This window comes from Artibeus jamaicensis, unplaced genomic scaffold, assembly GCF_021234435.1.
Source record: "Artibeus jamaicensis isolate MK-2021 breed Jamaican fruit bat unplaced genomic scaffold, CSHL_Jam_final contig_511, whole genome shotgun sequence".
NCBI lineage: Eukaryota > Metazoa > Chordata > Mammalia > Chiroptera > Phyllostomidae > Artibeus > Artibeus jamaicensis.
In genome coordinates, this window is record NW_026521866.1 from 1768124 (window position 1) to 1786051 (window position 17928).

At 38.9% G+C, this 17928-nt stretch overlaps 1 protein-coding gene across 4 annotated transcripts in view; it reads right to left on the reverse strand.

Annotated features, from left to right (window-relative positions):
• Positions 1-7596: 7596 nt before the first annotated feature.
• Positions 7597-17928, reverse strand: part of PIEZO2 (piezo type mechanosensitive ion channel component 2) — a 534747-nt gene continuing 524415 nt past the window's right edge. For all 4 annotated transcript variants that reach the window (XM_053668846.1, XM_053668845.1, XM_053668844.1 and 1 more), the window contains 5 exons: positions 17730-17902; positions 16088-16216; positions 12969-13048; positions 10156-10339; positions 7597-9102 (listed from right to left, as the gene is read on the reverse strand). In XM_053668846.1, coding sequence (XP_053524821.1) covers positions 8850-9102; positions 10156-10339; positions 12969-13048; positions 16088-16216; positions 17730-17902 — 819 coding nt within the window. In that variant the 3' untranslated portion in view covers positions 7597-8849. The remainder of the gene's footprint in view (positions 9103-10155; positions 10340-12968; positions 13049-16087; positions 16217-17729; positions 17903-17928) is intronic.

The window sequence follows — 17928 nt, forward strand, 5'->3', positions numbered from 1 at the left end:
ACTAGATATGTCTTATGTAAATATTTTCTCCCAGTCTATATCTTGTTTTCTCACCTCTTGGCATTATCTTCAACAAGCAGTTTTTAATTTTAATGAAGTCCAGCTTATTATTTTTTTCACAGAGTACACCTTTGGTGTTGTATCTAAAAATTAATTGCCACATCCAAAGTTGTCTAGCTTTTCTCCAATTTGTGTTTTACATTTACATATGTGATCCATTTTGAGTTAATTTTTCTGAAGGGTAACATTTTAGCCTCTCAACTGCCCCTCCCTTTTCTCTTGCTTTAGAGTATGTGTCATAGCCCAAGAAAGCAAAATTGGGCTCTTTATTGGGTCCTTCCTCATTAGAATACCACCTCCATGAGGCCGGGATTCTGCAAAGCCAGTCATTTCAAACTTATTTAAAAATTAGAATCACCCTTTGAGCTTTTATAATTCAAACTGCTCATGCCCTGCCTCCTTAGATTTGGGTTGTCAAGCCCTGAGGTGAATGCAAACCTGGGCATTTACTTTTTTTTTTTTTGTAAACTCCACAATTATTTGATGTACTGCTAAGGTTGAGAATCAGCCTGTTGCATTTTGGAATAAGTCTAGAAATTGCTGAGGCATGATGTTATAGATGAAAAATCTTATCACAGTCAGCGATATCTCTGCTTTATTAGGAAAACAATGCCTGTCTATTTAATTACCACATCCTATAAATTATCTTGAACTTTCTAATTTTGGAAAACTTACATAGAAACAAAAAGCCTTATTATTTGAAAGATACTAAAAATCTTGACAAATGATACTAAAAATCCTACAAATTTTAGTGGTTTTACTATTTGATAGGACCAATTCCAGACAGAGCACACAACCTGTAAAATCTCCTGGGATTCTAGTTACTAGACTGGAAACTGGTAGCCTGTTAATAGACTGTAACTGTAAAATACTTAAGGCTGTTTTGCAAGGGTGATGAAGAGAAAAGCCTAGATATAAAAACATGATAGAAGTGGTAGAGGTTTTATGGGTTGAAAATTAGCATTCCCAGGAAGTCTGCTGCCTAAAGCAATGACTATTGATATCATGTCTAAGTATATCATGACAGACTAATTCACTCCAGTCAATGGTTCACTACCTCCTGGATGAGGCCATGTCATAGTAGCAGATTCAGACATGCCACACTGTCACTTTCTCCCACACCTGGGTGGTAGGGGTCTGATTCAGATGAGCAATGTTTGTTTCTTTCATCCAGTGGCTCTTATTCAGTAGAATAAACCTGTAGAAATCATGACAACTTGTTCAGATGCCCACATTTCTCAAGTAAATTAATGTTCCTGTCCTGAGCAACTAACTCCTTTGTTCAAGACATTAAGTCCGCATGCAAAATGCAAATGGAAAAGTAGGTATGGCATACAAACACAGATTAAGGAGAAGAACATTTCATAATTGGAAATTACCATCTCCTAGATTTTCAGATTGTCTGTCTTCATAGAGATTTTCTTCATAACTGGACAGTTGATTTGAGGGATTTCATGGCATAATATGTCAGTTCTGCGTAGAGTGGGAAGCATGGATAGTTAAGAGCACTGGCTATGTCACACTGGGCAAATGTGACATAGAATTTTGAATTCTTTGTACCTCACTTTCTTCATCTATAAAATGAGAAAAACCACAGCTACCCCTTAGTTTTGTTGTGAGCCCTAAAAGAGATGATCTCTGTGAAGCCCTCAGCAAGGGGCCTGAGTCCACTAAAACACCAACAGGTGGTGTTTTTCTAGGAGACACAGTAAAGGAGGGAGGACCAGTGAATCACATGTTAGATTGCTCCTCAGCCCTCACTTCCAAATAAAAAGTTCTGGAAAGTCCATCATAGGAACAGGGAGACAACCTCTAATCTGGAAAATAATTGATCCTTTTTGCTCCTTGCATTTTGACTCATCCAAGGAGATTTTACAAGGAGTGGCCGATGATCACAGTAACTTAGGAAGGCACTTCTTCTACCTGTGTTACAGAGCAAGTGATAAAACCAGGAGGACCCTGGGCTTGGCTTATCCAGATGAAGGCAGGATGTGCCATTCCCTGGGGACAGGAGCAGAAAGGAGGTTTCTTTCCCTTTGACAGTATTGACTTTGAAGCATGTTACCGACTGGGTCGTTGGTGAAGCTCAAAGTAAGATTTACAATGAGCAACTGTCATAACATCACAACGTAGTTTGTTAAATCATTGATCTTAATAGGAATATTTTTCTGTATTTCCTATATCTGTAGTATTATTTTATGCACCTCAGTTAATTTATAAGATTATCATGAATATGGAAAGACCAAGCCATCAAGCACAAAAATCAGATTCTTAGGGTAAAAAAGAAACATGAGAAATGCTAAAACTCTGAAGTTTGTTCAATTATCCATGTTTGACTGGGGTGGCATTTTATACCTGGAGCGTTGTCTTACTCTCTGTGTTTACTAGAATACTCCGAGTTCTCTTGCTACCTGGCCCTCTGACCTGAAAACTAAATGCTTGAGAGAAAGCCAGGTGAAGTGCAAGGAAGAGTCCCCTCCATCCCCCACCTTCTCCCATTACTGGAGAAATTCAGTGACCCTCTGTGTCTCGGCATACATTTCCTTGCCACAAGCTTGGTAACCTGGGAAAGAAATATTGTGGGAGGCACAGAGATGAGACCAATGAAAAATTTTCCAGTATTATCTAACCTGACAACAAACATACCAAAAAGTGTTTGGGAATCTAGGGCCCAGCATCTCTGACATGTGGGGCTACACACACCAGTAGCACAGCAGGGGACTGATTGAGCAAAGGTTGGTTAGGTAGGATAGAAACTTAAGTCAAGGAACTTTCCGTGGAGAGGCTGGGGCTCCAGTAGGGCAGGTGGGGTTCCCAAGGAAAATGAATCAAACCTGGGCTCCACCTGTGCCATAGTAGGTACCTAAGTTTCTATAAAACCCTTTGCTTTAGCACAGGACTTGGCATATAATAATAAGAACCTGTAGTAACTGAGTATTTCTTCTTTTCTTTCTATTTATTATCTCCAATGATCTTTTTCAGACTCACTTGGATGGAGTGAGGGTTTGGGTGGGAGAGGCCAGGAACCACTGAACACTTCAAACAAACAAAGTCAGGCACTGGTTCTAGAGTCTTAGGACGATTTTAGAAGTTCCTCTGTCTCTTTCTACAACTTCCTATGAGGACCCTCCTTCTCCTTTCCTCACTGTCCCTGCTCCCACTTGTGCTGTCATTACGGGCTTTTCTTCTGGAATGCTGTCAAGCCCTACCTGTGACAATTTCTAGTATAGCGCTTAGTCTTCCTTAGAAGAAAGTAGAGGGCATCCCAAAGTCTTACTGTGGATCTAAACTTTCACGGTTTTAGAAGTGTAAATACTAGAAACTTAGAAAAGCCAACATTGTATGGGCTACTAATTTGACATTTTAATATACCAGTATCTTTCATATTGTATTCTAAAAAGCCACTGTCTAGCGCTAATGGTTGCAGTCAATTTGCAGATTGCAAAAACTAAATAGCAGCAACTGAAAGAATGCATTTGGAGATCATTCAAAGAATAAGAATCTGTGGGACCTTCTGCCCTGACCCCATGGCTACAGGCCTGATAGAGGTGGGAGTGAACTAGAGGCTTCCTCCATTGAATCAACAAGCTGCTAAAGGCCATTCCAAGACTGTCAAGCGTGCAGAATTAAGAACTAAAATGTAATATTCAAAATTCACAAAGTTGAAAACCAGGCAATACTTAAATAATTTAAACTTTCACATCACTTCTGTAAATTTAGAGTATATTTCTGATTTGGGACAGCTTGTATATAGCCTCAAATATGCACTTTAAAAATAATGAGGTCTGTACCCAACCCAGGAATTCAGAAAAAGAATAAAGAAAAAAACAAATAAATAACATAATAAATATAAGAGGAATCCATCGAACAGAATAAACTAATGAGAAAAACAGAACAAGAGACATGGAAGCAGGGAACAGACTGAAAGCTGCCAGAAGAAAGGGATGGGGGGAACAGTGGAAAGAAGGGAAGGGACAAGTCAAAGAACATGGATGAGTGACCATGGATAATGGTGTGAGGATGGACTGTGGAAGTGGGGGGTGGAGTGGGATGGAGGAGAGCAAAGTGGGGAAAATTGGGACAACTTTAACAGAATAAACAAGAGTAAAATATATATAGTTAAAAAAGAAAGACAAGAACAAAAATTTATAAACTACAAAGTAAATAAACAATAGAGAAGATTACCAACCACTACCTAAAAATACTGACTAGTAAGATAGATGAATAATAGGCAATTTTGACCAAGAAAATACATGGGAACATAACCAGATAGTTAATGGCTTTAATTAAAAATATTATATTATAAAAATAGCTCTTACTGCAAACAATGCAATCTCTGATTACCAACCATTTCTGCACACTGACTGCACCAAAGCCATTTCATGCCAAATAATGAATTTAGCAGGCCAAATGTCATTTAAGTCTCATATCTACAATTGTGAAAATAACTGTATCCTTTCTTGTTGACTATTGTGTTGAAAGACTGTGCTTAGAGGAATTAAGGTAGGTAAAAGCTGTAGTGGCCATGTGTTGGATACTTCCTCAATCTCTTCGTAGTCCCTTCCCACCAACCAAAAAACCCAAGGGAGAACTAGGCCAGCAAGGACAACCCCAAAGAGAGTATGGTAGCAATAAAAACTGTGGGGACACCCTCCGATGCAGAAGGAAGAAGAGGGAAGTAGTGGGTAGTCTGGCAGAGCTGGGATCAGCAGCGAAAACGATGACACTCTGAGAAGTGAAGTGCACATCCATACTAGTGGGTGTGGGCAGGGTGACAGGCATGGGCTGAAGGCACTGGGTGGGTGGGTCTGCAAACTCTCAAAATTAACTGACTGATGCTCCCTTATGGGGCCAGGCTACTTGGAGGAGAAGCTTCTAGGAATAGAAAAAGGGGACCATATACAGGGGGCAGGGATAACAGAGCTGAGGCTCAAAAAAGAAGGGTGCATTTGTGATACTTCAGAACCAGAGGAGGGGTTCCAGAGGCATGGAGCTAGAGGAGCCATCCACTGCCCAACAAAAGTTAGGGAAACTAATGTCACACAAAAGAAGCCATAAAAAAGAACTGCATTTTAATACAATAACAAATTCTTATCAGTAAAAAAGAATAAGGAGCAGAATCAGGTCCTTAGAGATGATAAAATCTTGCCAGAAATATAGGCCCACAAATGGGTGAAAACTATAATCAATATTCAAAATAAACTGAAATAAACTAAGAAAATAATAGGAGACAGTAAAGAACAATAGAAATTAGATTTTGAAAATTAGTGAAAAAAGAAAATAATTACTTCAGAAATAATGACTAAACTAGAAGGACAATAAGACAGTTCTCACAGGGGACAGGGTTACCTTAAGGACAGGGGTAGCTGCCCCAGGCCATAGGAAAAAGAGAGGCTGCTGTCACTCAGTGGGGATGGGAGGAATTGCTGGTGCTCAGGGATCACTGGGGACTTGGTGATGCTCCAGGCCAGACGGGTCTGGCTCTGGCCAGGAAATTGAGGGTCTGGCTCTGGTTCTGCCTGATGAGCAGAGGTGCTTGGTAAGGGAGAACTAGAGCTGAAGTAGAGGGAATGAATAATGAGTGTCACACCAGCTACAGGCTGTGTCTCCTTCATCTTATACCTTCCTTGTAAGGGAAATAAGGCCTTACACTCATTATAAGAAGCCCCGTCGGTCTGAGTGGCCCAGCCACAGATGTTGATGGATACTGTGATCTCTCAGATTCTCTCTGCACAACAACAATGCCCGTGTTCATGGGTAACAACTGTGCACTCAGAGACAGTAAGCTGCAGCCACTGGTTATGACTCCAGAAAGGGGAAGGCCCACTTAGGGGTGGTTGTGGCAGTGACTTGCTGATGCCTTTGCTCGAGACAAGGAAGGGCTATCCCAGATCCTGAGTGCCCTGCATTGATGGCCAAATCTCAACTGCAGTTGTGTGGCTGGGCAGTCTTGATCCTCTGCCTCATCCTGCATTCTTCACTGGCCTATGTAACTTCCAGGGCCACTCTTCCAAATGTCCTGTGGTGATAGTCCATCTCAAAGGTATTTCGAGAGAACCCAGCCTAAGTTGGCAATTTGCTTTCATGAGGGGCATCTACTGGGCCAGGGTAGGTGCTCATTCGAGGCTCAGAATATGGCTGGTGACAGCTTGATGATCCCTTTATGTTGTCAAATAAAAGAAGTTTGGAGAGGGGTAGTGAACTGCTGGCCTGGGTTCCCAGCCCAACAGTGGCAGAGCCAGGACTAGAGCCGGAACTAGAAGCTGTTCCAGCTGCATTCCAGCTCATGCCTCCCTGGAAGGTTTGTTCTTTTACATTTTCTATACGTTAATCTTGTACATGTCCTTTGTGAACTGAAAAAGTAGTTCTATGGAAATTAAACTCACCAGGTGATCTGATTATAAATTCCTAACTGGGCATATAATACCACAGGCATATAACTTCTTTTTTTTGTCTTTTTAAAATTGTTGTTCAAGTACAGTTGTCTCCATTTTCATCCCCCCACGCCCCTCCCACTCATAAGTGGAACCTAGTCAACAGAACAAATAAGGAAGCAAAATATAACCAGAGATGTTGAAATAAAGAATAACTTCTTTACTAAAAGGCTTACCTTTGCTTTAAGCAAGCCCTGTTCATCGTTTCTGTGCACCTAGGTTAACACAAATTTGAAATAATTGAGTCATGTAATCTTGTTAACTGTGCTGTAATCCAGTCCCCAGCTTGCTTTCTCCCACCTCCATGTAGTCTTCCTTATATTCCCTCCTTAAGTTCAAATGCATAAAAGAAGCTGCAAAACTCTTCTCTGGAGCATTTGAGATCTTGCTCTGCTTCATATGTTTAGCTCAAATAAACTCTAAAAATTCTATATGTAGACATTTCTTATGTTGACAACTTTTGTATTTCCCTTTTTAAACCCCTGGAGGCTTTTTTCTTGAAATCTGGAGATTGTTTTCTTGAGAAATGTTGCAATTCTGATATACTTTGACCTTTACCATATGTTTTTCAGGAGCATTTTTTCTACTCCTCTTTTTAAAATGTATTATAACGTGCTCTCTGTATATTCCTTGTTCACAGTATAAATGGAAAGAATTCAAATCAGAAACATGCATAATAATTCTTCCTGTTGTTGGGAACTCATCACACAGGCCAGAGTTCCCTAAGTGGTTCGAGTTTATTGTTTCAATTATCGAAGCCGTTTATTTCTGCAGACTGGAAGTATGCTGGCCTTCACAGTTGGATAAATATTTACTAGTTCTCTACAATACACTCAATGCCATTTGAATTCTGCTATTTTTTTAAAGCTCCATATTTGCTATAATAGATTTGCCTGGAAATTAATTTGTTATAGTTGCTTCCTGCTTACATTACTCATATAGAGTATCTACATTAGAAAGAAAAAAAAACCAACCAAACCAATAAGAAGTGAATTCTTATCTCAGTTCATTTTTAAAAATCCTTGTAACAACATTGAACACAATTATTTTTTCCATTTCATGCATAAAGGCAGAATGAAGAGTATTCTTAAAATGACTTTGCAAGATGTGCTTTATTTTAAGTCACTCCTGAACTCAAACTACATAGGATCATTTTTGACATATTCTAGTCCATTCAACAATTCTTCTCAGAAACTGTGTTTTAATATGGAATGAAAACTACATTTCAGTCATAAATTTCCATGCTACATTGCTATTTAATGAAGAGGTTGTATTACCAATAACAATAATTTAAGAAAAGGCCATTTTTTATTTCCCCAAGCTTGATATACATATTTCTTTCATAATTATGAACTTAAAAAACCCGTCTCATATGTAAAAATGTGAATCGGAATATGTAAACTCTTTGATATACCTGAAAAACAGGAAGGAAAATGTCACATACTGGAAAAACCATTGCCTTATATCATCGAAATCAGGAAAGTGTATTGAGGGATGGGGAAGAGAAAAGGGAGCTCATGACCTCCGTTAGTAAAGATTTACAAAGTCAAAATACTCCACATTTGCTGGGAGGCATTTTTTATCTTTCTACTGATGTCTGTGTTTCACCAGGAGCAGTAACTCTGAAGTAGAACAGCTACTGCCATTGAAATGAATCACTATTCGGGCCTCAACAAAGCCAGTGTCCGCATATTTGTTTTGCTGCTTTTTTTTTTCCTGAGAAGTCACTGGTGTTTAATGGAAAAATTTTTATTAGTCTTCAGTTAAGATAAGGCAGTAAGAGTATCACTAAGTTATCTTTTTGCTTAGAATGAGGCTTATCCATCCACTGACATCTTCATGGGTCATCCGTTCCCTCTCTCCATTCCTCCTAGAACTATATTTAGGAGTTTCAGCCTCCTATTGCTGTTGTATATTTGGGTTGTGCTGAGGCCCATCTATTCTCCCCATAAGAGCTTCCTCCTTGGCAACAGAATGCTGTGGATCACATTATGGCAGTTTTTCAGGAAGGACGCAGTCCTCACACAGGAAAACACGGTGTCTTTCCTTCTTCTCTTCTGTTTCTCAAAGGGAGGAGACTCATTAATGATTCCTTCATATAATGTATCAGAACTGTTCATTACAGCATAAACCAAGTAGCCCTGATTTTAGAGAAATGGAATTATGAATAACTTTTCAACAGTGCCTTAACTTGCAAGGTAGCTTTGACTACAAAAAGAAGACAACTCCTTTTGGCCACCTGTCAGAAGAGAAATCACTTCCATTGAACTAGAAATGCTTAGCTCTTATGAGAATATTGTGCTTTTCTTTAAAAATTCAGATATTAATTTGATTTATAGTCTTTGTCCTAAAGTATCAATTTGTTTTTTCTCTAGTCCATTTGATCATGGTTTCTGGTGAACGGTACAGGAATATTAATTTGGCATAGAGATCTTCCTCTAGTTCCAGTTCGCCTGTCTCACGAACTAAAAAAATATCGGTGCATAACTTCAAAATTCGATCCACATTTGGAAGCTCTTCAAACATGATGGAGTGAGAAATCCCACTGAAGAACTCACGGACAAACTTCCCAATCACAAGGACAACTGAAGCATATAATCCCATGATACTGAAAAAAAATTAAGTAGACATTGTATCTAGAAGTTAAATATGCTTAATAGAACATACTTAAAAGAAAAGCATAAGTTTCCTTCAAAATCCATAGAAAATATGATAAAGTTATCAAAGAATAAAACTTTTCACTTTGGTGAAAACATTTACTCTTTTCTGATAAGAAAGCTAATTCGTGTTCTTTCTAAAAAAATTATACATCACAGAACTGTAAGAGTTGAATAATAAAAGTCCTTTGAAATCTCACACTTTGGGACTTACCTATGTTACCAGTTTTGTGTATGAACTTCAGGTGATTTTACTGCATATAATACATTAACTACATAGTATATTTGGTAGAAATCCAAATGTATTATATACACCTTTCTGTTCCTAACACTTTTTACCTTAATAATTCTATATTTCACAGAGATCCTTTTTATAATAAAACTTTTGACAGACAACAACTTTTAAGAGGCTCATTCTGGGAAATAGAAAGCTTTTCGTTTGCACTTGTAGGGGCTGTGCATGTCCTAGGATTTTAAACATCAAAACGTGGTTAAAGGGTAATACGACTTGATGAAACTGTGGTTTCTCATTGATCCTATATCTGCTAAGGTCATAAGGAAATCTAAGCAGAAAGATGTATTTTTATGCCAATTTCTAAGTTTAAACACTGAATTGCATCAAACTAGGCCATAACAGGGAGATTTAGTTAAAAAGCCAGGGTATAGCTCCTAGTCCCATCATTAACAGTTTGATTCACACAAGGCATTGTGACTTCTTCAGGACTCTGGTTTCTCATTTTCTAAGATGAAGGGCCAAGGATTTGTGAATTTTAGTATTTCAGCTATAAAACTGGAGGACATTAAGATAAATGGCTTCCTATCTTTAACTTTATATAATATATAAGTAGACACTATGTAAAGAATAAAAATGTGTTCTTCTTTTCATTTTATGAATTTTATTTTCTATTACATTTTATATTCAGTTTGTGTTAGTTTACGGTATACAGCATAGTGGTTAGAAGAAGTAGACTCTTATAAATGTTAATTGTTAAATAAGTCCTTACCCATAGCCAGCCAGGAAGCCCAGACTGGGGGGGCTGACTTTGTCATTGAAGACTACCAGCTCTAAGGCCTGGACTTCCTTATGGTATAGTCTATTTCCAGTCAGATTGAGAACCCACCACTCACTGTTAGACTTAATTGTATTATCTCTGTGCAAAATGATGGTGATATTCTTGAAATCATTTTCTGGAAGAAAAGAAAAATGAAATCAAGTTAGCACGAGAATTTTAGGATTTAACGAACATCAACAGTCTTCAGATGTCATAACCTGATTCCTGGCCATAGCATATGATTCTAGGATGTATGTATGGACATATTAACAATTGTAAGTAGAAAAGAAAGAGTGGGTGCTAGGTATGTATGGGGTTTCTGTTTTTCACAAAAGAGGTCAGTCACTATTGCAACATGCTACAAATTATCTTGGCTGATAATTCCAAACAACTAATTAGACATTTAAAACCCAAGTCACCGACTCTTGATTTAATTGACTGGTTCATTCATATTACCAACCTTTATCAAGTGTCTTTTAAAAAGAAGGTACTCTGTTAGGTGATAAGGAGTTGAAAAGTTGTACACAGCACAGCTTCTTATCTCAATAGGAAAAGGCCACATACACAAGCACAATTCATGGGCATATGGCAACAAGCATAAGACCTGCATTGACAAAGTTCTGCTAGCTTGGAGAGATGTCTTTTGGTTAGTACAATCCATGAGGGCTTCCCAGGGGAGGTAACTTCTGAGCTGACTTTGGCTGAATAAGAACTTTAGTAGGTGGAAATGGAATGGGGAAAGGAGACCCTTTCAGGCAGAATTGATGACATGAATCTCTGCAAAGTTATGAAAACCCATAGTGAATGGTCAATGACTACATAGGGTGAATGTAAAAGAATAAGTAAAAGGTAGGGTAAACAAAAAGCTTATAGTTATATTGACACAGATACTATGGTGGTCTTAAGAGGAAGCAGACCTTGCTAGTGATAATAGGGCCTCCACTGAGAATCATAGTTGTGGATTAAAAACACTGTGAGGGCAGGGACCATATCTGCATTATTTCAGGCTAAATTCCTAGATCATAGGAATCTAGGACAATGATTGACAATAAATGTTTGTTGGATGGATAGATGGATGGGTGGATGGATGGATGGATGGATGGATGGATGGATGGATGGATGGATGGGTGGATGGATGGAAGAAGAGTAAAGAGTGTATAAGACTGGTAAAAATTACAGTCCTTAACCTGGAATAATGTGAATTACTCAGAACATTCAGGAATAGGAAGAGTCTTGGTTCTGAACTCTAGAGACAGTTCTGAGGGAGAAAATCTGGCCCTGGGCCCAGATGGGCCCTGGTTTAGATTTAGTTTCTACGCATACTACTTGTATAACCTCAGCTGAGTATTTCACACCTGAGTTTCAGTTTCCTCCCTGGTAACCTGCTGATAACCATCAACTTCTGGTAAATATACCTTGTGGTGATGATTAGAGATAATTCAGTAAAGCTCATCAGATAAACAGTTGGGTTGTGGGCAGGATCTGAGAATACCAAGGCCACGCAGTCAGGTCAGGGGAGCAAGACTTTGTAGGCTGGAACTCAAATCGCTGCCAGACAAGTCAGTGTAGGGAGAGGGAAAGAACCCAGAAAAGAGGATGGGGATAAGTGAAGGAAGAAAAGGGAAGGGATGTGAAGTATAGGGAGGTCACATCCAAGATGTGACCTTGGATGGGAGCAAGGACACATCTTTCTTTGAGGCTGAAGATAAGGATGAAGTATGAAAATACAAGATGTTTTGCCAAGAAGCAGAAAGAGATTAAAGGAACTTTCCTGGCCAGTTTGGACCCACTCTGGAAGGCAGCAGCAGTGAAGAGCTACTGAAGAACAGAATTATTTTGAGAAACCACTGATTGTTGAACAATCTGTACTCTCAGACTAAACATTCTTAGAACTGGTCTGAATTGTAAAGGAAATAGCAAAGTTCTCAATGTATCTTGCAATTAGCTTGCAAGATACACTAATTTACTGTTGAAGAAGAAAAGCTGGTAAATGTGGGATCTTGCCAGCACTTGCCCTCCAGGCCCTCTATCCTGCCTCTATTTCTGGGAATTTCCACGGAGGAGTCTAACTGATTACTAACTTACATCTCTATCTTTCTAGTTAAACACGAGCCCCACAGAACCTGGTGTTATCTTTCTAGTTAAACACGAGCCCCACAGAATCTGGTGACAGTGAGTACAGCAAATGAATGAACATGAACTGAATACTGCATGTCCTCTACCTTGACAATATGTGTATAGCTACTTTGGCTCAGGTAATTGATCGAGCCAAACAATGTTTGACTGTTAAAGGAATTCAAAAACATCAATTCACTCTCATTATGGTTGTATGGGGAAAATATTGTCCCTTGAGCATTGCTGTTGATATTTAATTAACCGTGGGCTGAGTCAAATACATTTCCTGCTATCTTTTCATTGCTCCTATTGTGACACCTCCATATTTAACACTGTATGGGGCAGTTTTTTTGTGCAGATATGGTTGCTAAGAGAAGTAAATAGACTGACTAAGCAGAAACATAAGTCACTAAATGTGAATTTGAGTTAATCAGTTTCTATATCAATAAAAAGTAAAAAAAAATGAAGACCATGTCTCCCTAGCAGAGAATGATTTCTCTGGCTTGTGAAACCTTCTGCTTCTTGCAAGCTGTGTCACACAGGGAAAGAAAACTGGAAAGTAGCTTGATAAAGGCTGAAGAATGAAAACTGTAGAAGTTGAATAAAAGAAAGTTTAAAAGATTTCTGAAATGATTCCTTCTTATTCTTACCAGATAAAAGTTGCTTTATAGGCTTGGAGTTAGAATCACTAGGTGCTTTTACATAATATGGGTAGATCCTTTCTATAGTCCTGTGCATTAAAAAAAAGAGAGGAATTAAGTTTTAGTTGTTTTACCCGCATAAAATAATTTGTTTTGTTGCTATTTTGACCTTATATCAAACAAATAAGGGTGATAGTCTTCATATGTTTATTCAATGTGTAGTCATTATAGTTTATGGGTTTCCATTAAAATCAGAATTTTTTTTAATTAAAAAAATTTTTATTGATTATGCCATTACATTTGTTCTATTCCCCCTTCATTCCCCTCCGCCCTGCACACCCGTCCCCCACCATCCCCCCTTTAGTTCATGAACACATGTCTCAAGTTCTTTAGATTCTATATTTCCCATACTATTCTTGCCCTCCCCTTATCTATTTTCTATCTACCGTCTATGCTACTTATTTTCTGTGCCTTCTCTCCCCTTCTCCTTCTCCCACTCCTCTGTTGCTAACCCTCCATGTGATCTTCATTTCTATGGTTCACTCCTGATCTAGCTGTCCTCTTAATTTGCTTTTGTTTTAGGTGTGGTTGTTAATAACTGTGAGTTTGCTGTCCTTTCACTGTTCATGTTTTTTATCTTCTTTTTCTTAGATAAGTTGCTTTAACATTTCATATAATAAGGGCTTGGTGATGATGAACTCCTTGAATTTGATCTTATCTGAGAAGCACTTTAACTGTCCTTCCATTTTAAATGAAACCTTTGCTGGATAGATCAATCTTGGTTGTAGGTCTTTGGATTTCATGACTTGGAATACTTCTTTCCAGCCCCTTCTTGCCTGTAAGGTCTCTTTTGAGAAATCTGTTGACAGTCTGATGGGAACTCCTTTGTAGGTGACTGTCCTCTTATCTCTTGCTGCTTCTAGGATTCTCTCCATTTTAGTATTGGCTAATATAATTATGATGTGGCTTGGTGTGTTCCTTCTTGGGTCCAACTTCTTTGGGACTCTCTGAGCTTCCTGGATTTCCTGGAAGTCTATTTCCTTTGCCAGAATGGGGAAGTTCTCCTTTATTATTTGTTCCAATAAGGCTTCCACTCGTGACTGTTCCTCCTCCCCTTGTGGTATCCCTATAATTTGGATGTTGGAGCGTTTAAAGATGTCCTGGATGTTCCTAAGCCTCTGCTCATTTTTTTGAATTCTTGTTCCTTCATTCTTTTCTGTTTGGTCATTTTTTCCTTCCTTCTGGTCTGCTCCCTTGATTTGAGTCCCAGTTTCCTTTCCATTGCTATTGGTTTCCTGTGCATTTCCATTCATTTCAATTAGTTTAGCCTTCATATGTTCCTCTAATTTGTGACTAAAATCAACCAGTTGTGTGAGCATCCTGATCACCAGTGTTTCGAACTGTGCATCTGAAAGTTTTGCTATTTCTTCATCGCTTAGATTTATTGGCTCTGGGGCTCTGAGTTGTTCTTGAGCCATGTTTTGATCTGTTCGTGCCTGTTATGTATGAGGAGAGGCACCTTAGATGTTCACCAGGGCGGGGCTACCCAGGTTGCTGGTTTGTGATGTTGTATGAGGAAGTGGGATCAGAGAGAGAGGAATGGCAGCCCTCTCCGCTTGCCTGGTCCGCCTCACCGCTTGCCCCCACCTGTTTATCTGAGTGCAAATGTGCGAGCCTGCCGCTTTTCACTGGGGCCTGCATGGTCTGTCTCAATGCAAGTCTCTTCACTGGTTTATCTGTGCGCAAATGCGCAACCTCAGACAGCCAGCTGCACTGCGCCCTCCGGCACTTGGGATCCATGCCCTCAGCAGCTTGCGGGCCGCCTGGATCCGGGGATCATTTTCACCTGACCTGCTCCACTGCTGGCTTCACCCCTCTCACTGGTGTAGCTCAGCGGTTCATTGTTTTCAGACTCCGTATTGTTCGATTTTCTGTGGTTTGGTTATGTTTATTGTTGTTAAAACTTTATTATTTTTAGATTTGGTTGTGCAAGGAAGCAAAGTGTTTCCACTTACACCTCCATCTTGGTGGAATTCCTTAAAGCAGAATTTTCTGAAGCCAAAAAAGTTCACCAGGTTCTATCCAAATACTCATGTAAATGCTGTTCGTGAGCTAGTTAATGCTTCAAAAGTGCTACTGAGATTTTCCCATATCTGTTACTGTTTCTGAAGCAAAGGGTTATCTTTCTTGCTAGGAGCCTATCATTTGTATCAATAACACTGGGTGCTCTTCTAATTTTAACGATTTCAAAAGTATCTATAATCACATGGACTGCATTTGACCTAGTCATAAGAATGAGGTATAAGGAGAGAAATGGTGACCTGGACCTCACCCTACCTCTGCAGGATGAGGTGGGTGACCTTAGAAGGTTATTCCATCCTTCTAGGCCTATTTGCAGCTAGGAAGTGATGGGGCAAGGGTGGGATTTGATGACCTTCAGGGCCCTTCAACTTTAGTGATTAACAAAGGATATTTCAGTTAGAAATATGTGTGAAGGCTGCATCATGGTGGTTTTTACATTCAACCTGTAACAATGGGACCAGGAGTTACTGGAGGACAGAACTGGGAAATAAATAGCTGGTGGAAATCTGAAATACTTCATTCAGAGTTTTTGACCAACTGCACTTTTTTCTCTTACTAGTTCTTATATTAGAATCTAAACATCACAGCTTGAATGTGTTTGAAATGGAGTACTTATATGGCAGGATAGTATGCTAAAATGTAATATTTCTCTCAAATTTCTTTTTACCTTCTGTCTTCTCCTCACATCTCTCTTAACCTCCAACCCCAATCCCATTCATTAGCTAAGCATTCAGTGAACCTGAGGCAGTAGTGATAGTAGGAAAGGGGGCTTGAAGGGTCATTCCCCGGCTTTTGGTGATTATGGTGATATAACAGCAAGACTTGCTGCTTGGAGACAAGAGCAATATTCCCTAGCTGGGTGGACAAAGAGTGAGAAGGGAGAGAATAGAGTTACTTTTCCAGCACAATGAGGCCTCCAAATAGATATTCATTTGAGTTACCAAAGAATGATGAAAGTTGCATTTGTTGCATATGATGAATTCATAGAGATTCTATACCAGATACACACACCTATTAAAAATATATTAATCAGAAAATCAACTTACACTGGTGTATTTGAACTTTCTATGTCATTGCCTTCTATCATTTTAGCTATATTCTCTCGTGTAGTATTTTTAAGAGGAAAAGAAAGCTTATCTGTTGCTATTTCTGCTTTTGCACCCAGACTCATGTTTCTGTAAAGAAAAAAATCAATTTCAATAATTATTCAGAAGCCTGGAATAGAAATTAAAAACTCACTTGACTCTTCATTTTATTAATTTCACCAAGGTTTTATTGTGTCCACAACTGTCAACCCCCACCCTTCCTGTCCATCTCACCATTATGTCCAGTTTCTTAAACAACCAAGTTGGTAAAACTTAGTGAGGTCACAAACACTTTTAAAACAGATGGCAGGTGAGGAGTCTCCTGACCAAAGGAGAAAACATTCTACTATTCTGATATGAATTTTCTGAACTCTCTATATCAATCCAATGAAGTTGGCCTTTGTGGTGATCAATAGAATTCACATTTTAAAAGAGTGTTCCATCAGAAATTGATTTTTAATGTTGTTGTTGTTTAGTAGCTCTTCAAGGACAAGGTAATAAGTTAATTCTTTGGAATTACAGAATTCCATGTGAGGAACTTGGCATACTTAAAAGAAGGAAATAAGATTAGAGGAATTTTAATTCTGAAATGCCCCCTTTGAAATATTTCTTTACTATTTCTCCATGAATGCACTTTAGATTCTAGAAGGCTGTCTTCCGGACCTATCACAATTCTTTTTTTTTAAATTTAATATTTCTTGTATTTTTCCAGTACCATTTGGTCCTCTTATACCCCCTCCACCCAGCAATCACCACATTGTTGTACATGTTCATGAGTCTTTTTTCCTTTTTGCTCAATCTCTCCATCCCCTCACCTGCCCTGACCCTCACTAGCTGTCACAACTTTTTCTTAATTCCATCTAGGAAGCTGGAATTGTGGAGCCCAATGAACATAAAACTTGACCAACAAACTTGTATAGAGTCCTGAGTGACAACAATGATGGAGGAAACTAAACTAGTCAGCTCGTATATTGTGTTGTGTAAGCTGCTTTACCTACATGTTGGGCTGTAGGAAGTGAGAACTTTTAACTAAGGCATGCTCTGCCTACATAAATGAAGTAGGAGCTCCATGCTGACCATTGGCTCAGATTAGGTGAAGAGCAGTTTTCCTCAGCTCTCCCCTGCTGGGCCTGCCAAACTGCTCTCACACCTCACACTTGGAGAAAAGATCTGCTAGGGCCCCCCTATGCCAAAGACATGTAAGTGGGAAGTCAGGGTTCCAGAGGCAGCACGTTCTTTATTATTAAGACCAAACTGCAACCTTTCAGGGGAATCTTACGATATACTCAGACTCTGTCTCATTTTATGAATCATCACCCTCTTCTCCCTCTACTTCTCTCTTGTTCATAGAACTCATTGATATCCTCCCTTTAAAATAGAACTTAGTAAAAAAGGAAAAGTAAGAAGTTCTTAGTTTTGTTAGTGATTCCCAGGCAAATCATATTTAATAAACAAAAGTGTTAGCTGTAGCACTGAATGAATGTTCCCAAGATACAATGTGAACTAAGATCCACATTAATTTAATTCTTCTATCCTCTTACCTCCCCCAACCCTGAGTTTAATTAAATAAAAGGGAAATTATGCATGGAAACACAGTAACTACCTCTGAATACTCCATGAAAAAACAACAGAGAAGCTACTATTGGGGTTCCTGAGTTCCTCTATTATTTTCTTCTTACTGGGAGGGCTGATGGTCCATAAAGAATTTGAGTTTCCTTCGAGTTCTGCTACTGTTATGTCTTCTTTTTCATAATTTTCCAGAAATTGCATAGCACCCTATGATGCACAAAAATACACATTCA